The sequence below is a fragment of the Cryptomeria japonica genome, chromosome 11 (assembly GCF_030272615.1).
Source record: "Cryptomeria japonica chromosome 11, Sugi_1.0, whole genome shotgun sequence".
In the NCBI taxonomy this organism is placed as follows: Eukaryota; Viridiplantae; Streptophyta; class Pinopsida; order Cupressales; family Cupressaceae; genus Cryptomeria; species Cryptomeria japonica.
This window is the reverse complement of record NC_081415.1, coordinates 490,303,328-490,322,462: the sequence shown is the minus strand read 5'-3', so window position 1 is coordinate 490,322,462 and position 19,135 is coordinate 490,303,328. Positions and strand designations below refer to the sequence as shown.

The window sequence follows — 19,135 nt, the reverse complement described above, 5'->3', positions numbered from 1 at the left end:
TATTTCAAAGGTTTTTTTGAATGACCCACCAATTGACCTCAAATGTATTATATAAATGTATGCAATAATAAACCAAATTTTTTCCCAAAAGATTGAAATTCTACACCTCTTTAACGTACCCATTGCACACCAAGATGCTATTGTTCGTTTTTTAACTTATACAAATACATACCTAACAAAAAAATCAATATCAATTTAAAATAAAAAAATAATATAAGATCGATAAAATATTCATAAATCCCTATCGACGTGCCCATTTCACTTTATTTGAGCGATGGCTAATTATTAGGACATCACTTTTTTGTCGTCAATATTTTAATATCTTTTTGACTTAATCCAACATTGCCGACGGTGTCCCCATCCTATGTTTATTATTACATCGGATATGATATGATATTCCACAATCCCACAGAAAAGGTAAAAATTTAAATAACTTATTTTCTACATCCAGTCCAAAATAGGGCGGCATTCATTCCTCTGATCCTCTAACCTGAATCAATGCAAAAAGCATTCCATCAACCCTTAAAATCAATCGATGCATTCAGACAAATCTCCTCTGAAAAATGCTGTTCAGAGTAAATTTGCGGCTGAATCTCAACTGTTTTAACATATTTATTACTTCAGATTTGTTGCATACAAACAGCGGATTGCAAGCACTGGTAAACAGAATTATTCAATGAATACTTAAACAACCATGGTGGAATGAATAATCAAAGCTGAAAACAGCGATTGACTTCAGAGGGAGACTAAATGGAAGACATTTTTTCCTCAGAGAGAATCCACAAATTCTGACGCAACATTAGGCGGGATACTCTGCGGATTTTGGAAAACATTATCCGGATCAATATGAGTTTTGATCTGCACAAGCCGTTCAAAATTGTCAAGGAAGTAACGTTTTCCCCATTGGCTGGCCGTTTCAACAGGAGACGAGCCGTTTAACAAATGATTTGCAGTTCCTAAATCAAAGTCCATGTAATTCACATAAGCAGCCCGGGGATTCTGTGAAACGTATGGCGTCATATAGGCATAAAATTTCCTGAGCCAGGATAAATATTTTTCTTTATTGCTGGTGCCGTCATACCAGGCCACGAGATACTGAATGTCGTAAAGATTTCCCGTCCGGTGAGGAAATGGAAGGGAATCTGCCCTAATTTCTGCCATTTTGCCGCCGTAAGGGTCCATTATTATGTAACCCTTAGGCTCCTGTTCCAGAATTCTGCATGCTCCAAGGATGCCGGATCTCGGTATGATGTTTCTGACGTAATCTGATTTGGCGAAGAAGTAGTTTTTATCCGAGAGATATCTGTCCCGGAGATTCTCTTTGTCATGGATTTTGGAGGTTTCAATGCCGGAGAAATACAGGATGGATTGTATCCAGGTTACTTCCTGGCAGTCCTGGGGTTTGATCCCGAGACCTGGGAATTTGGAAGTGATGGCATTTAGCATATCTTGTTTGGGGCCGAGGAACATTCCTAAAAATTTGGCGGAAATCCCCTGATTTGGGGCTCCCGACAGATTGGCCCCGACGAAGACGGAAAGATAGAAATTTGTGTCCAGATTTGGCGCCACTGTTTGCCATTGGTAGACGAGGTTGGTCACGGTTTCGATTCCCGCCCTGTACACTGTGAAGACTGTTGTTGTGGGCGGGACTGGCAGGAGTTTGATCTTCCATGCAACCACTGCACCCCAGCTTCCTCCTCCTCCGCCTCGGATGGCCCAAAATACATCTTCTCCCATGGATTTTCTGTTCAGAAGATCGCCATTGGCGTTCACCAGCTCTGCATCTACCACATTGTCGGCCGCCAACCCGTACTTTCTGGAAATGAGCCCGAATCCTCCTCCGCTAATGTGCCCGCCGCTGCCCACCGTCGGGCATGTTCCTGCCGAGAAGCCATGGCTAGGGCTTGCCTGCAACAAGATCAAAAGCATTTGATTCAATGGGAATGAGTCGCAATATGTGGGCTGACAATTTGCAGCATTAAAATGATATGAAAATCCATTCCTTTGAATAGCAGGATCTGTTTAAAACAGGACATTTTTAGCAAGAAAATGACAAATATTTGATGCAGATGCTGCCATAGTATTTCAGAAGAGTTCTTTTTTTTTTAATTCTAAATGTTTTTGGATATGCAATCAATGTTTTGAATCATAAGGTTGATGATAAAAAATGCATACAGAGTCAAATTAGAAGCAATAAGTGAATATTAGAATGGATTGTGGAAATCTGATAACATTAATTTGAGTCATTTTTTACTTACAAATTTCTACTATTTTGATTATGGGTGATAGAGTTTTAAATGTTGATATAAAACAAATCTTACACAATAAATTCAATAATAACATACACAAATCAAATCAAATATGTAATGACTCAAGTGAAAAGTAGGGAAAAATGAACTACACTTAGGAGTCTACTAAAAGGTTCCATGGTTTGTAACTTAACAATAGAACATCTTAGCATATATATATATGAGAGGTCGAGTTCCTCATATATATACAGAAAATAATACCTGGGATAAACAAACTACACTTAGGAGTCTACTAAAAGGTTCCATGGTTTGTAACTTAACAATAGAACATCTTAGCATATATATATGTGAGGTCGAGTTCCTAATACATACAGAAAATAACAACTGAGATATATGCACCTCTTATATACAACAACCTACATCTTATATGCAATAAATACACTTAATTATATTGAACTAATTATTGTAGTTTAATGAAAATATATCAACTAATTATTGTAGTTTAATGAAAATATATCAATTATACTTGTGTTCAATAGTGTGAGCTATTTATGAAATGTAAAAAGGGATGACAAAGCTAGAAAGTATCTTTTAGGTTTGATTAGAATGTACTTTTTATCTTTAATAAATTAAATTATTTTGAAAAAGATTATACATAGCATTTATATTGTATGAATTTAAATATCCAAACTCAAATTTTTATAAACTTTTTGACCAATATTTTGTATCACTTTCTATGATTCACCACCAAATTTACTTAATAATAATAATAAAATATAGAATATAATTTTCTTAAAAAATATAATATTAAAACTATTTTATATCATTTAGATAAATTGTATCAAATCTCTAAGTATGAAGTTTGAATCAGTTACATGTAATGAACACTAAATTCTAATCTCATATTCCCATGCCACTACTTATGTGTATTTCAACTTAAATTTGAACAATTAGAATGTTCCTATTTAAAATTTTAATTAAAAAAAAATGATAATCTCAGCTTAAATTTGAGCATTCTAGAATGTCCTAAATTATGAAAATATAATAGTTTGAAATCTTTATCTATTTAATGGAGAAACTACAAATTATTAATATAAAAAAGACAGTTGTCCAAGTGCATGTAGCAGTTACATGAAATATCATAAGATCTCCATTTTTTTAAAATAAAAACAGACCTCTTATCTATCTATAACTAAAATTTAAAATGCCTTAAAAATATGTTAATACAAATTTAATAAAACCGCTTAAAAATAACTCTAAATAAATTAAACAATTCCATTAATCAAAATAAACTAAACAGTTCCATGGAAGACCTACCCTAAAACAAAGATTCTTTAAGATAGGAGTAATACCTGGGATATAGCATAGTACACTTCACCTAGGGTAGCACCTCCCTGCACCCAAGCAGTTTCAGAGGCAACGTCCACCTGAACCTGATTAAGCTTCATTAGGTCAATAATGGCGAAAGGAGCTTCCGCAGTGGAGGAGGTGCCCTCATAGCTATGCCCGCCGCAACGCAAGCGTATCTGGAAGCCATGCCGCTTACAGCATATGACCGCCTTCTGCACTTCCTGCTTGCTCTGCGGCACAATAATCACCGAAGGCTTCGATACATTTGCTTCAGTAAACCTCAAATTCTGTATAGAAAAGTTCAGCAGATCTTCAAAACCAGAATTTGTGACATTTTTAACCCCGCTTTGCCCCAGACAATAGACGAGATCCTCTAAAGACCCTGCCTTTGCTCCTTCCATCAAGCTTATGAAGAACAGAGCCAAGAAGCTCATAAGACAGAGCAGGGGATTTGTAGGTGAAGCCATTTCGGCAGCCTGCTTCTTGGCCCGATCGCCTGCAATTAAATATTTCCGAACGCATCGTTAGATTAACGGCCTTGTGAATTAATCCACATTTATGTCACAAGAAACAACACAGTGCGGCCAAATTATTGTGAGCAAATTCAGCCGGCCAAGAATAATTTAATGTTCCGCATATTCTTCAGTTTCGTGATCATTTGCAATTGTCGTTTGCTTTCGATCAGAAAGTGCAAATTTGATGGCGTTTGAGTTACAGAGCATTGTCTTACCTCGGATTTTATCGAGATGAGAAGAGAAAAGTACGGAACTTTTGGAAGGTTAGATGCCTGCCAATGTCATCTTCATTCAATCCAATATTTACCGGGGATTTTTATATACATTTGTCGTATCAATGGTTGTCATGGAAAAATCTGCTTAAACATTAACCAAATCAACCAGATCAACGGTTGTGATAGCAAAATCTGCTTTCAGATAGTGTTTTTTTATAGAAAAAATAAATATAATTTAAAACATAAATTTATCACACTAACATGGTAAGCTAAATTTAGCAAGTGGATTTTCCCTGAACTAGGGGAAGAGTACCAGATATGGGTCATGTTTCAATTACTCTTAATTTTTTAGTCAACCAGTTTTCTTATTATTAATTGTAAAAAAAATATTAAAAAAATAAAAAATAATTAAAATTTGTAAACTAGGAGAAGAGTACCAAATACTGTTCATGTTTCAACTATTTTCAATTCTTTTCACTCAAATTTTCAATGAATGATTTTAAAGAAATTAAATAAAAACTAAAAAATCATTAAAATTTTGCATGTATCAATAGTCCCTTATTTTATCTCTAGACTTCTAGCTAACTTTTGAAGAAAGTTTTCAAAATAAATTCTAATTGTCTCCTTGGTATTATATTAGTAGGTAGAATTTTTGGACTTTAATTGAAGGAGTTGTACAACTTTATTGGTATTCATAGCGCACGACTATTTGGACATCTTAAAGTAGGTATGGAGCGACACTTTGAAATGACCATTTTTTTGCGTGCATAATAGATTCCACAATGTGTGTCGTTACTACTCAGAAGCTAGAACAATAGCTATAAATTAAGTTGCATACAAAGACAACCAAAAATAAAATAAAATAGAAGCTAGAACAATAGCTATAAATTAAGTTGCATACAAAGACAACAAAAAATTAAGTTGCATACAAAGACAACACAAAAAATCGTCAAAATTCAATATATCTTTTTTGTGGATACATGAAATTAACTATACTAATACACTTCCCCTAAGATAAAAATTTCATGAAAAGATTACTAAATTTTTATTAAAAAATATCAAAATAGTTTAATAATTTTTCTAGCATTGAGTAAGTTAAAAATTTTAAATTCCCAAAATTTTAATATAGATAGGATAAATTTCCATAAAATCTTATATATAGATAAGGTATCTTATATGTAGATAGGATAAATTTCCAATCCAATGGAGAAGGCATTTGCTAAATTTCTTTAAAAAAAATCTAATAGAATCTTTTGGTCCACAAAAATAGTTCCCAAAGAAACTCCATTGAATAGACTGATTTAATATAATAAATGTTTTGAAATAATAGGTACACGAAATTAAAATAAAGCAAATTTTAAGTAAGACAATCGCATAAATATAAGGACTAGTCAAATACCGGTGCTTCTCTTATTAAAGAATCATTTATATCATTATCATTATCTCAATAGTAAATTGAAAATTAAGTGATTCTTTTAAAAAAAAAATATTGGCATGGGACAAACAAAGAAAGGACAAGAAAATTTTCAAAGGGTATATGCTTTCTTTAAGAAGTGCCCACAAATTACAATCCAAAGTTTTAAGAAATTGATGTCATATGTCAAATGGTTGGGACCATCATTACCATCCATAAAATGAGCAAGGAAAGGGATGTATTAAGGAATTGGTGTCACATATGAAATAGTCAAGATTACCATTATCATTTATAAAGTAAGAAAAGGATTTAAATATATTAAAATTAAATGTATTGAAATTTGATTTAATTTTGATTCAAAAAAATGAGATTGCATTAGAAATAGTAAGATATATTGTAATATTATCTAGTTGTATTCTACTTATAAGTGACAAAGTATTGAATTATATGAAATAACTATAACAAAACTAAAATAAATAATTTTAATATTATAATAACAAAAATATTGTTATTCTGAATATTATATTATAACTATATTAACAATATTACTTTCTTATCAAAGTTTTATATTATTAAATTGCATGAGGATACCCCTAAAATAATATTATTAATTTATATATTTTAGGATTATTGTTAACTTAGTGTTATGTTCAAAGTTGATGTTAAGTTAGGCTTAAGTTAAATCTTTAGTTTATGGTTATGTTAAGATTCAATTAGAGGTATGGATAGATTCAAGGTTAGATTAAAAGTAGTGTCATATAGATGAACATTAAGATTTTATATTATTGTATTTTAATTATTATATTATTTTTTAATAAGAATATGCATTAAATCTATTTTATAAAATACTATGAGAAATATATATTGAAACAAAATTTAACCATATTAAAAAAAAAATGATCATGTAAAATAATTAAAGTTGCCACATATTCAGCAACATAACCTAATTCATTAAAAGAAAAATGTTATTTAAGACACATTAGTTAAAGTTTGCCACATATTCAACAACATAACCTAACTCCCATAAAAAATATAAGAATAATGTATATATAAAAAATATTAAGATTGTATATTGTAGATCAAATGTTACAAAAAAAATATAGATAAATTTTTTTTTATTTAAAGTTCATAATTGTGAGAGTTGAGAAATACAACACTACAAGAGCCTAAAGATCTTTGCAAACTAAATAACTTGTTACAAGGAGAAGCAAGGAAGCAAATAATAGAAAAGACAATACACAAAAAATATGCTCAAAAGATGAGAGCTCAATATTCACAAAATGTGTAATGTGATAATAGAATAATACAAAGGAAAAGAATCCAACCTCTAATAGGTCAAGAAACCCTAAAAAGGAAAACCTAAGCTTGCACATAATAATTAATAAAATAATTAATTATTATGCACCTAAAGTTAGCTTAAGTGTAAAAGAGATAAAGGGAACTTAAATAATTAAACAAATTTTATTTAATTAATCAAGTAAATACCCGAATACTCTAGCACCCCCCTTAAGCTAGATTGGGGGAGAAGCTAAAACCTAGAACAACTATTGAAAGCAGGAAAGATGGGTCCCGACAACAAGGCCTGATTAGGTACCCAAATACAACCAAATCTCTATGAACTGGAGAAATAGAGAAAACCATGTGGGAAAAAAACTCTACTCTAAACAGAGATGGAAAAGGCAAGAAGAAGGATTGAAAAAGCCTCCAAATAAGAATGTTCCAAAAAGATAGGAACAAGAGACAATTAGAAGAATCATTGAAGTATGAAGAACCTTCAAACACTGTCGAAGAATAACTGCCGATATGAAGAACCTCCACTAAAATAGAACATGACCAGGTAGAGAAGACTGTAATATGTATGAGTGCTCTCAAATGACACTACTCGAATCAAAAGACAAACAAAAGCAAACAACCGAACTCGAAGATACAAATGGCATGAGAAACCAAAGCCTGAAGAGCTGATCAATCGAACCAAGGAAGCATTAGAACCAACAGGACAAACCTTCCCATAATGCTGAAGAGGGAGAGGGATAGGTACATTGAAAAAAATGACCAACAAGAATTGCACGACGAAGAACCAGGAACATCGAAGGCGCAAAGACAGTACATAGTGTTGCGGAAGGAACACTCACTTGACACACAGCATGAGGTGGATGTCGCGGAAGGAAAACTCACTTGACAAAGGTGGATGGCAAACAAAAGGCAAACATCAACCCCCCATGGCACTTTATAAGTAGTGCATGTACAATAAGGAATAAGATGTGCAAGATCCCAAGTAAACAATGCATGATGGCACTTTATCTCAATGCGTTTGCATAAATGAAATAATACAATGATAAGAAGACTGGAAACAAAAAGAAGAGCCAAAATCGAGACATCCTACTCAGAGAAGAGATCCTAGGACTTGAAACAACCAAGATATCTACCAAAGTGCTAAAAAGAAAAAAACTGAATAAAATATTTTTGGAGCAGAATCTGGAAAGAAAAACCATATGGCTAGAAATTACATAGCACACGCTTTCCACAAATATAAATTTTTCAAAAAACGGAGTTTGGATGCTCATTCTACGGCTCCCAAAGTGCAAAAAAGAGACCCCACTTTGAATTGAAAAAAACATAGTCAAACAGAAAAATTGGTAAAACATTCCAACACCACGAGGTCTGGCTTGGAACCATCTTTTCAATGCCTATTTGTTTTCAAAAAAATGACTCTGTTTGCCCAAGTTATGGCAAAAAAACCAACCCCCCCAAAAGAGACAAGAGGGAGGTGCAACAGGGGTAGGACCCGGGCAGAGGTGGCCTGTGGGCAGCGCTCCGGTGGTGGGCGGGTGGCCCTGCGTTGGCTAGGCGGAGGTGTTGCGGTTGCCGATGGAGGAGCCATGGTGGCCGGCGCAGGGAGGCCACGGATAGAGCGACGGCCAGGCACGAGCGGCGCAGAGCAGAGGCGTGCGACGCAGGGAGAGGGCGGTGCAGGGAGAGAGTGGCGCTGGAGAGGGCCGCAGGTGGGGCACCGGGGGTCGGGAAGGAAGGCGCCAGTGAGGCTGGTAGCGCTAGACCTGCAACAGGGCCTGCGGAGCCAGGGGGCCCCATGGTACCCTACGTACCATGGGGAAACCCCCCCAAAAAATATTTTTGCTTTATTTTAAAAAAAAAAACACTTTGCCTTTTGATTTTTGATTTGTTTTTTTTTTTTTTTCAAACAATAGTCATTCGGCCTGCATGCTGTAAAAAGACTTTTTTTTAATTTTTTTTTTTTTCTCAAACTCCATGCCAGGGCCGTATGATCTGGTACTGGAGAAAAAAATACTCCCAGAGGCTTAGGAGCCAAAAAGGTCAAGTTTTTTATGACCATGTGGGTTTTTGGGCCTTCTGAGCATGATGGTGAGGTCTGTTTAGGCCCAAAGTGCTCAGAAAAAGGCCTATCCCTAAGTACATTAAAAAAATTCTTGAAACCCCAGATCTGCTTCTAATGCAAAAATTCTCAAAATAAGAACAAATAGCTGCATATCTGAAGCTCTGATACCATGTGAAAGTTGAGAAATACAACACTACAGGAGCTTAAAGATCTCTGCAAACTGAATAACCTGTTATAAGGAGAAACAAGGAAGCAAATAACAGAAAAAACAATACACAAAAAATATGCTCAAAAGATGAGAGCTCAATATTCACAAAATGTGTAATGTGATAATGGAATAATACAAAGGAAAAAAATACAACCTCTAATAGGTCAAGAAACCCTAAAAAGGAAAGCCTAGGCTTGCACATAATAATTAATAAAAGAATTAATTATTATGAACCCAAAGTTAGCTTAAGTGTAAAAGAGATAAAGGGAACTTAAATAATCAAGTAAATACCCGAATACTCTAACAATAATAATTACACTTTTTTTTTTTGATAAAAGGCACATGCCACAATATATATATTAATAAGGGAAGAAATAATTACACATTTTTAAAAGTATAAATTTATGAGAAAATGGAGTAATAGTAAATTTAAGAGTTGAAATAAAAGTATTAAGAGTGGATTAAAAAAAACTTATAGTGAACCAAATAAAAAATTAAAATCAAAATGTCACATTTTATATACATAAATTAGCGAATAGTTTGTATAGATTTCATGACTAGTTCATCACAAATTTAAATTTACACAAAATTTAATAAACAATATTAAGAGTCTTTCAAATTTAAAGTTGGTGTTAGGTTAGATTTAGGTTAAATATGTTAAGGTTCAATTAGAGATATGATTAGATTTAAAATTAGGGTTAGAGTGTTATAGATAAATATTAGTATTCTTAAAAATATTAGTAGTATATTATTAATAACATTATTTTATTATCATTTGTTGTTATGTAAACATTCATGTCATGTAGAAATTGCTTTACAATGGGAGCGGAGCAGCAAGGAGAGTGGCGAGCGGGAATTTCAAATTTCAAATCTAGGAATGGCGGATTTCCTAGGGATGACAGTCTTTCTGTGGGTGGAACTGGTAATCAGGCTAGTTTCTAGTCATCTCAGGGTACTGAAGGGGACAAGGAGATAGTCAAATCAATGGAAGAGAAAGATTCCAAAATCAGGGACCCACATGATAGAGGTAAGGAAAAAAAATGGTCTTCGCTTTTTGGAGTGAAGCCACTGGTAAAATCAGGGCTACCAAAAGTTAAAAATATATCTGATCCTATGACAAGGGTTATCGCTATTTCTGTTCCGGATAAGCTGGTTGATCTCATTGTCTCTGGATTAGCTATGACCTTAGTTGGAAGGTTTGCTGGTTTTAGGCCTAACATTGACGTTGTTAGGAATTTTATAAGGAGGAAATGGGTTCTCAAGGGTCAAGTGGATGTGGTGGCTTTGCCTAGGGGTTTTTCCTCCTTTGCTTTTAATTTTGAAGAAGATATGAATAAAGCTCTATGTGAAGGACCATGGATGTTCAACAAGTCAACTTTGGTTTTACAGAAATGGGCTCCAAACCTTTCTCTTGACGAGTCCTTTTTTGTGTCGGCGCCTATGTGGACGCATCTCCCGGGCCTCCTGTTGGAGTTATGGAATGAGGAAGTCTTCAAGGGGATAGCGAGTTCTTTTGGAGAACTTCTCTCGATCGATCCTATGACTGCTGCTAAATCAAGGTTGGTTTTTGCTCGTATCTATGTTAATGTTAATCAAATGACGGATATGCCTCAATCTATAGAGATTATATCTAAATTGGGGAAATGAACCCAAGTGATTGAGTATGAATCGCTCCTATTTGCTTGTTTTCATTGCAAAAAGTTGGGTCATTGAGCAAAATCTTGTCTGCTTAAGAAGAGTAAGAATAGCAAGAGTGACAATAGTTTGAAATAAAAATGGAAAGCGAAAGATAAGAGAGAAGACCCCACAATAGAGTGTGTTCCTAATAAGGAAGTGATTTAGCTGGAAAATGAGGATAAGAAGGATGTGAGTAGTAATAATGAAAAACAGGTTTGTGTCTACTCTAATAATCAAATAGAAAGTACCAAAGAAGAAGAGCAAAGGATAGAGGTAAATGCGCAAAAACATGATTCTGAGGATCAGAAGGGAGGGCCTGTCAGTCAAGATAAAGTAGAGGAGAGTTCCAATGATGATGCTTTTGCTTCATCTTATACAAAAGCAATCGGGGAAGACTTTAATGAAGCGCAGGACTACAACATTTTAGATTTTGAGCCTCTTTTGTTATTAATCAATGGAAGCCCTAAGCCATTTCAATGCAAAACCCCATCTAATAGTGTGGAAATGGTGGCCCTGGAGGGAAATCTTAGGATTCTCAGCACTAAAGAAGGGAAATCGAAAAAGGAAGGACCCAATGGAGGCATCTCAACTAGAAGCAAGAATAAGAAAAATGCAGATGTTAGAAGCCACAACAAAAAGTCGGGGACACCTTCTCTAAAAAATCAAAGGGAACAGGAAAGTTGGAAGAACTGTGCTGATGGAACACAGAGCTCCATCGAGTCAACTTTATCTCCAGTTAAAGTATGAAGATAATTTCTTGGAATATAAGAGGGTTGAATTCCCCTCATAAGAAGGATGTAAATGCCCCTCATAAGCAGGAAACTAAGATGTGTAAGGATAAAGTGGAAAGGATCATAATATTTAAAAATAATGGGGTAATAGGAACTAGTTCGGAGGGTGCCTGCAGAGGAACAACGATTTTTTGGAACCAGAAAACTATTAAAGGTAAGGAAATCATTTCAGAAATCACTAGGTCTTATGTGCTGCTCGAGCATATTAAGGATAACTTTGTCTGGGTTATCACTAATGTCTATGCACCTAACACCAAAGCTGGGAGATTTAAATATTGGAGAAGCCTTGCAGAAGACAGATTAAATTTTGCTGATAAAAGCTAGATAATAATGGGAGATTTCAATACACCACTTAAAGAGGATGAGAAGATGGGAGGCCTTCCCTTGCAGTTTGATGGTAAACAAGATCTTATGGACTTTACCAATGATCAAGCTCTTATGGATGTGGATCTCCAAGGGATCAACTATACCTAGACTAATAGAAGAACTGGAGCTGATCTTATTCAAGTAAGGTTAGATATAACCTTGATTTCTCCTGAGTGGTTATCTGAGTATAGTTGTTCTTTGGCATCTATTATTAAGATTGGATATGATCATTTCCCTATTTCCTTTACTGCCAATTCTTTTTCTGCAAAGAGAAATTTCCCTTTTAGACTTGAAATAACATGGTTATCCCATCCGTCTCTAGAAGTTTGTGTTGTTGATTGGTGGAGCTCTGAGTCTGAGGGAATGACTTTATTTAGAATAGCCAAAAAACTCAATATTATAAAGGCCAAAATTAAAATTTGGAATAAAGAGACATTTGGTGATATCTTCAAAAGTAAAGCCCAAATTAAGACTGAAATTAAAGAAGTCCAAGATAAAATCCAAGAGGATGGGCTTTCAGAAGATTTGAGATCTGTTGAAAATGGTTTGTTGTCTAAATACCACACAATTATTTCTAATGAAGAGACTTTTTGGAGACAAAGATCAAGACCCTTGTATTTGAAAGAAGGTGATAAAAATACCTAGTTTTTCCACTTAACTGCTCTTAAGCATAGGGCGGTTAACAAAATTTTCAGTTTATCTTGTAATAGGGGGATTTTAATGGATGAAAATGACATAAGAAAGGAAGCTCTGGATTTTTTTAGCAACCTCTTGGGAGAAGTGGATGATCAAGATGTCAGTAATCAAAACCTCCTTTTGCAGGCTATCCCTTCCACCTTGACTAAGAATGACAAAAAATATCTCTCTTGGATACCTTCTAGTCAGGAAATAAAAAAGGCAGTGTTTTCTTTTCAAGGGATAAGTCTCTTGGTCCGAATGGTTTTCCAATGTTCTTTTTCCAATCCTTTTGGCACATTGTGGAGACTGATATTTATAAAGGAGTTAAAGAATTCTTTGGTTCTAGAAGGCTTTTAAAAAAATTGAATGCGACCTTCATTGTTTTAATTCCGAAGATCTCAGGAGATGACTCTCTTAATAAGTTTAGACCTATTAGTCTTTGTAATTTTGTTTACAAGATTTTGTCTAAGGTTCTTACTTCTAGATTGCTGGATATTCTTCCTAGAATTATTTCAGCTCAATAAAATGGTTTTGTCCCTGGTAGACAGATTCTGGATTCCATTATTTTAGTTCATGAAAATATTCACTCTCTAACGACTGCTAAAAATCAGGGTTTTTTTCTTAAATTAGATATGTCTAAAGCCTATGATAGAGTGAACTGGCATTTTCCTTTCAGGATTATGAAAGCCTTTGGATTTGGAGAAAATGTTATTCAACTCTATTCTCAATTGATGGAAACTTCCTCCTCTACTGTTATTGTTAATGGATCTCCTTCCAGTTTCTTCAAAAGCACTAAAGGTCTAAGACAGGGAGATCCCATCTCCCCTATCTTGTTTACTATTTTAGGTGAAAGTTTGGGTAGTTTTATTATTAAAAATGTGTAAAAGGTAATCTCAAAGGTCTAAAACCTTCTTCGTCCAATATTACTTGTACTCATGAACAGTTTGTTGATGATTCTATCACCATTGGGGAAGCTACTATTAGGGAAGCAAGAAATATGAAGAATGTTATGGATATTTATGAATCTGCTTCTGGCCAAAAAATTAATTTGGATAAGAGCTTGTTGTTCTTCATCAACACCCCTGTTCAAAGATAATTAAGGATTGAAAAAATTCTTGGATGTAAAATTGCTGAGTTTCCCTCTACTTACTTGGGGCTTCCCCTTTGTATTAAGCCTGCAGATAATTTCTGGATTAAGCTGGTTGACAGATTCAACTCTAAACTGGCAGGCTGGAAAGGGGCTATCCTTAGTCAAGCGGGCAAGGTGACGCTGCTTAAAGCTACTCTCCAAAACTTGCCTATTTATGCTCTTAGTCCGTTTAAAATCCCTAGAAAGTTTGCGGAGGCAATTGAAAGAATCCAATAAAAGTTTCTTTGGTTGGGAGTGGAAGACAAGAATAGAATTCCCCTTATAGCTTGGAACAAAATCTGTTCTCCCAAGGCCTCTAGGGGGTTGGGTTTAAGGAATATTAGCTCTATGAATAATGCCTTATTAGCTAAACAAATCTGGAGAATGAAAGGGGAGGAAAGAGAGTGGAATTTAATCTAGAAAAAGAAATATCTTCATATGCAACCCTCTGAGGAAGAATTTTTGGATAAATCTATTACTGTTGAAGGTTCTGTAATTTGGAATGCAGTTCAATCAGTTAAAAGTTGGGCTGCTGCTGGAAGAATGTGAAAATTGGAGAATGGAAGAAGTATAAGATTTTGGGAAGATAGATGGCTTTTGGATAAACCTTTGGAGAAAATTCCAATTCTTAATGTTTGGAAAGATTGGTTCAAAAACATGCATGGGGGTTTGGTTAGAGACTATTGGAGAAATGGGAATTGGATTGAGTTTAGCCAGCAATGTTCGAGATTAAAGTTTCTTGAGATTTTTCTTTCATCTAAAATTTTGAGGAACAATAAAGAGGATAGTTTGATTTGGAGGGAGACCTCGGATGGGAATTATTCTATGTCTTTGGTTGTGGCTATCCACGACAAAGTTCTGGAAGAGATTCCTATTTGGGCTAAAGTGTGGAATAAGAAGTTAATTCCTAAAGTTAATATCATTTTTGGATCTTTATCCAAAATAAGGTGTTGACTTTGGACAACCTTCAAAAGCGAGGATTTTTTTTCCCTAATAGGTGTTCTCTTTGTTGTAGGGAAGAAGAGTCTGCTTGTCATATTCTTCACGTGTACTTTCAGCCAGGAAATTTGGAAAATTATTTTTAGTAGGTGGAAGTTGAGTTGGGTCTTCCCAAACTCTCTAGGGGAGTCCTGGCAGCAATGGTATTGTCCTAATTCCAACCCTAAGATTGTGGACCTTTGGAAACTTACTTTCCCTAATGTCATTTGAAACATCTGGAAGGAGTGCAACAATAGGATTTTTAGGAATAAAAGTGCTAACCCTGAAGTTGTGGTGGATAAAATCTACAGAGGTATATTTGAATGTCTTAATGGTATTGATCATGGCTTAGTGGCTAAAGAAGACTTTAATGACAGATGGAACCTTTCTATTACCAAATCCAGTAAGGAGAAGGGTAGGGAAGGTCTGGTGTGGTGCTTTCCACTTCAGGGATGGATAAAGGCCAAATTTGATGGGGCATTGAAGGGGAAAATGGGTAAAGCTGGTTATGGGGGAATTGTTAGGAATTTTGCTGGAAGTTGCCTAGTGGCAGTCGTTGGTCCTCTGGGTAGTCAAACCAGTCATTATGCAGAAGCTTCAACAACTCTGAATACTTTGATTATTGCTAAGAACCTAAATCATGACAACTTATGGCTGGAGGGAGACTCAATAAATATTATCAAGTGCTTGAAGGGGGAAACTGAGCCATCGTGGTCTATAGAAAACATTATTTTTAAAGCTAGAGAAATTATTGCTAGCTTTAAAGTGATCATTATTGAACATGCCTTTAAAGAAAAAAATTTGGTTGCGGATGGCCTGGCGAACCTAGGCGTTAATTCTGAAGCTCAAACTATTTGGCACGGGGAAGATAATATTAATTTTAGTATTAAAGATCTCCTAAGAAAGGATAGATTCACGAGGAAAGAAGGACCACACAATTATGATAGTTGAAATGAGTAGTTTATGCATTTATAGAAAGGTTATGATTACTTGGCAAAGTGGCAGAATCGTAATCAAAGACATTAACCCTCTGCACACTTTGTGGGTTAATATTTTCAAAATTTTGAAAGACAACGGGAAGGAAGCTTTGAGTTTGTAGAAGAACAGAGGCGATATTTTGAAATTGAATATGGGAGGGGATCTAAGGAGGGAGGAACCAGATAAAATATCCAGATGGAAGGAAATGCCAAAAGTATGGACGAAGCTGGAAAAAGAGTCCCTAACGAATTTTATGGAGAAGTTGGTCAATTACGCTAAAGGTAGGGTTAATCTTGCAGTCTCCAAAATTACAGAAAACTGGAGTAACGGGTCTTTTAAAATCCATGGTGTGAGGTTCAAATTGGATGCGAGCCTCATTGCGACTGTAACAGGTATGCCCCACTCAGGTCTCAACTTTTTTAGAGATCTTAAAGTTTCCAATAATGCGGTTAATCTTTTTCCACGAAAGGAGAAGGAGAGGGCTAAAATAGGTAAAGCCACGGGGGGTTATTATGATGCTTCCAACATCAAGAAAATTTGGGGCTGTGTGTTGAATGCTATCATGAAATACATTACAGTGGAGGGTTGTGTTACTAGGGCCCACACTCATCATTTTGTTCTATTAAATAACTTTAGGCATGAGAAAAGGGTTTCCCTGCCCTACTAGCTCTCTAGGTCTTTGTCAAGGTCTCTCAACAAACACAACAAGAATCCTTCAAACCCGGTGCTTCATTGTGGTCTCATTCTACTCATTTATGAGCACTGCAAAATCCTTGCTATTCACGAAAACAAGAGATTGTCTTCTTCTCCAGGGAAAGGCAAGAGAAAGATGGAGGAAGGCAGACCCAGCAAGGAAGAGTCCATTCAGAGAAAAAAGAGCAAAAGTGCTACTGGGATGAAAACTCAAGAGGACAAGATTGACATAGAGGATACCGGAAAAGATAGCAGTGAAATGGAAATAGATGTGTCTGGAAGTGAGGATAGATGGAAGGATGAGGACGTAGGAGCATAGGAAGGTGAAGCTGAGGATGTGTCTAACCAAGATAGTCCTACTCATAGTGCTAGCTTAGGCAATGCCAAGAACCAGCCAATGATAGAGAAGGATGATGAGGTTAATGAGGAAAAAAAAATGGATATTAAGAGGGAGAAGAATGAGGAACCCAAGAAGGAGATGACTAAGGATAGTCTGAGTAAGGATAAAGAGGGTGCTGGAGAAGGGTTATTCCTGGATAATCTCAAAAACCTTACCGAGGCTAGATTGGGTTTTGACAGGTGGATTTATGAATTTTTAAAGAATTTGGAAAAAAAATGGGAAGCAATTGAAAGAGAAAAGGAAGGAAGATGAAAGGAACCAGAAGCAATGGAAGCAGGACATGGAGGAAAAAGATAAGAAGATGGAAGCTCAAATTGACTATCTGGAAGAAGGAAAAGCGATAATGAAAAACCTGTTGGGAATGATTCTGAATATCTTAACTGCTATCACTAAGAACCTAGAGGATATCTCTAAGGTCCTTGAAAGATCCAGCTCTCCCAAACCAGTGGTGGACCTTGACATTGATGAAGATGCTATCGAGATTGGGATTGGGGATTCAACTCCTAGTGGAGCGACAAAGAGAACTAGGGCGAGCTTGAAGAAAGTTGTTGTGGCATCTTCTAAGGAAATCCCTAATTTTAGGGATAATATTAAAGAGTTGTATGGGATTAGTAGTAACTTGGCTAATGCCCTGAAAAACATAAAATAGTTCCTTTTCTGTGCTTTGTCTGGTTTGGCTGGTGGTCGTTGGTTTTTTGGGGCTTTTTCGCTAGTTTTTTCTAGTTGCTATGCTGGTTTTTCTTATGTATGTTCCTTCTGGTTTCTTAATGCTATTCTCTCTTAAGGATCTTTTGTAAAAGGTTTCAGGGCCCCTTCAAAATTTGTTTTTACCTTAATCAAAAATATTATTTTATTATCAAACTTTTATGTTATTAAATTGCACGAGGATAACTAAAACAATATTGTTAATTTTTAATATATAATTAGGATTAAATATATTATATCAAAGATTACAAATAATAATATATTTATAATTGTTAGAAGTTATGGAAGTGAAAATGTGTGAAAATAGGCAGGGAAGGCATTGAGTGATTTTTTCATCCCGATTTCCTCTGAGGAAATCGCCAGATCTTCTCCACCAACAATGGTTTTTTGAGCAGACTAAATATGCGCTCAGATATGGCAACTCGGGGATTAGGGCTCCCCTTCCTCAGGAGAAGACGAATGGCAAGTGGTGAAACCTAGGAGGGCTTGTAGGGCAGCCATGAAAAACCCTCCTAGGGTTGTGAATGGCAGGGATTATGGCCAAGGCAATTCCAGGTTGACCACTTCCAATAGGTTCAATCAGCTGCAAAATCTTGAGGAAGGTTATTTAAAACTAGATCCCTAGGCTACCCTTTTTTTAGAAATAATAGTAGAAGCAAAATTAATAATCCTAGAAGGCCAATTCAAACTCAATCTACACCTAAGGATTCTTTAAGCAAGGGCAAGACAACCTTGTTGCCTCCTAAACCCTTAACGGTGGGATCGGGTTCAATCAGGGACCCTAACTCAAACTTGGTTAATGTTTTAGAGATTAATAAGAATCTGGTTAAGCAGATTCAACAATCTTGCAAGGCCTTTGGAGTTTTAGTGAGATGGCAGGGTCTTGGAATTTCATCAGAGGCTATTGCAGATTGGTTTATATCGTCCTTCAATTGGATAGTAAGTATAGCTATCCTGTCCAAAGGTTTTCTGTATATTGATTGTGATAATTCAAGACACAAGAAGGAACTCTTAACAGGTAAATCTCCAACTTTCAAAGGTTTTGATTTTTGTTTTTTAGTTTGGATTCCGGATTTTAACCCTAATAATATGCAATCTCTAAAGATAGATAGATCGGTATTAATACCTAACCTACTAGTTTAATTAATGGATATTGAAATTATTAGGAAAATTGGTAATCACATTGGCAAATTTGTAGAAATTACTGATAAATATAGGAAGTATGAGAACTATGTGATGATAATTAATATGGACATTCGTGTTAAAACCTTAAAACCTATTGAGATTAAATCAGGGGTATCGTCCTTCCTTATCTATCCTGAATTCTTCAAAGGGATTCTCGATCTAGACCCTGCATCGACTCTAGTTCTGCCTCCTTCTCATTTGAGATCCAGTAGGATTCCTGGGGTTGACATTAGTTTCAATCTAGAAAAG

The 19,135-nt window shown here is 35.4% G+C and overlaps 1 protein-coding gene across 1 annotated transcript; it reads right to left on the bottom strand.

Moving 5' to 3' along the window:
* Window positions 1-701: 701 nt before the first annotated feature.
* LOC131032422 (berberine bridge enzyme-like D-2) lies at window positions 702-4,490 on the bottom strand. The gene is made up of 3 exons (XM_057963390.2): window positions 4,330-4,490; window positions 3,602-4,095; window positions 702-1,908 (listed from the first exon to the last, which is right to left on the bottom strand). Exons 2-3 carry the CDS (start codon window positions 4,064-4,066, stop codon window positions 769-771), a joined length of 1,605 nt encoding a protein of 534 aa, XP_057819373.2. The 5' UTR covers window positions 4,067-4,095; window positions 4,330-4,490; the 3' UTR covers window positions 702-768.
* Between the last annotated feature and the right edge of the window lie 14,645 nt (window positions 4,491-19,135).

Coding starts and splice junctions, on each gene's coding strand:
- LOC131032422 (XM_057963390.2), bottom strand. CDS start 4,066: ATGGCTTCACCTACAAATCCCCTGCTCTGTCTTATGAGCTTCTTGGCT. Junction 1,909..3,601: donor TGTACTATGCTATATCCCAG/GTATTACTCCTA, acceptor ATCTTGTTGCAG/GCAAGCCCTAGCCATGGCTT.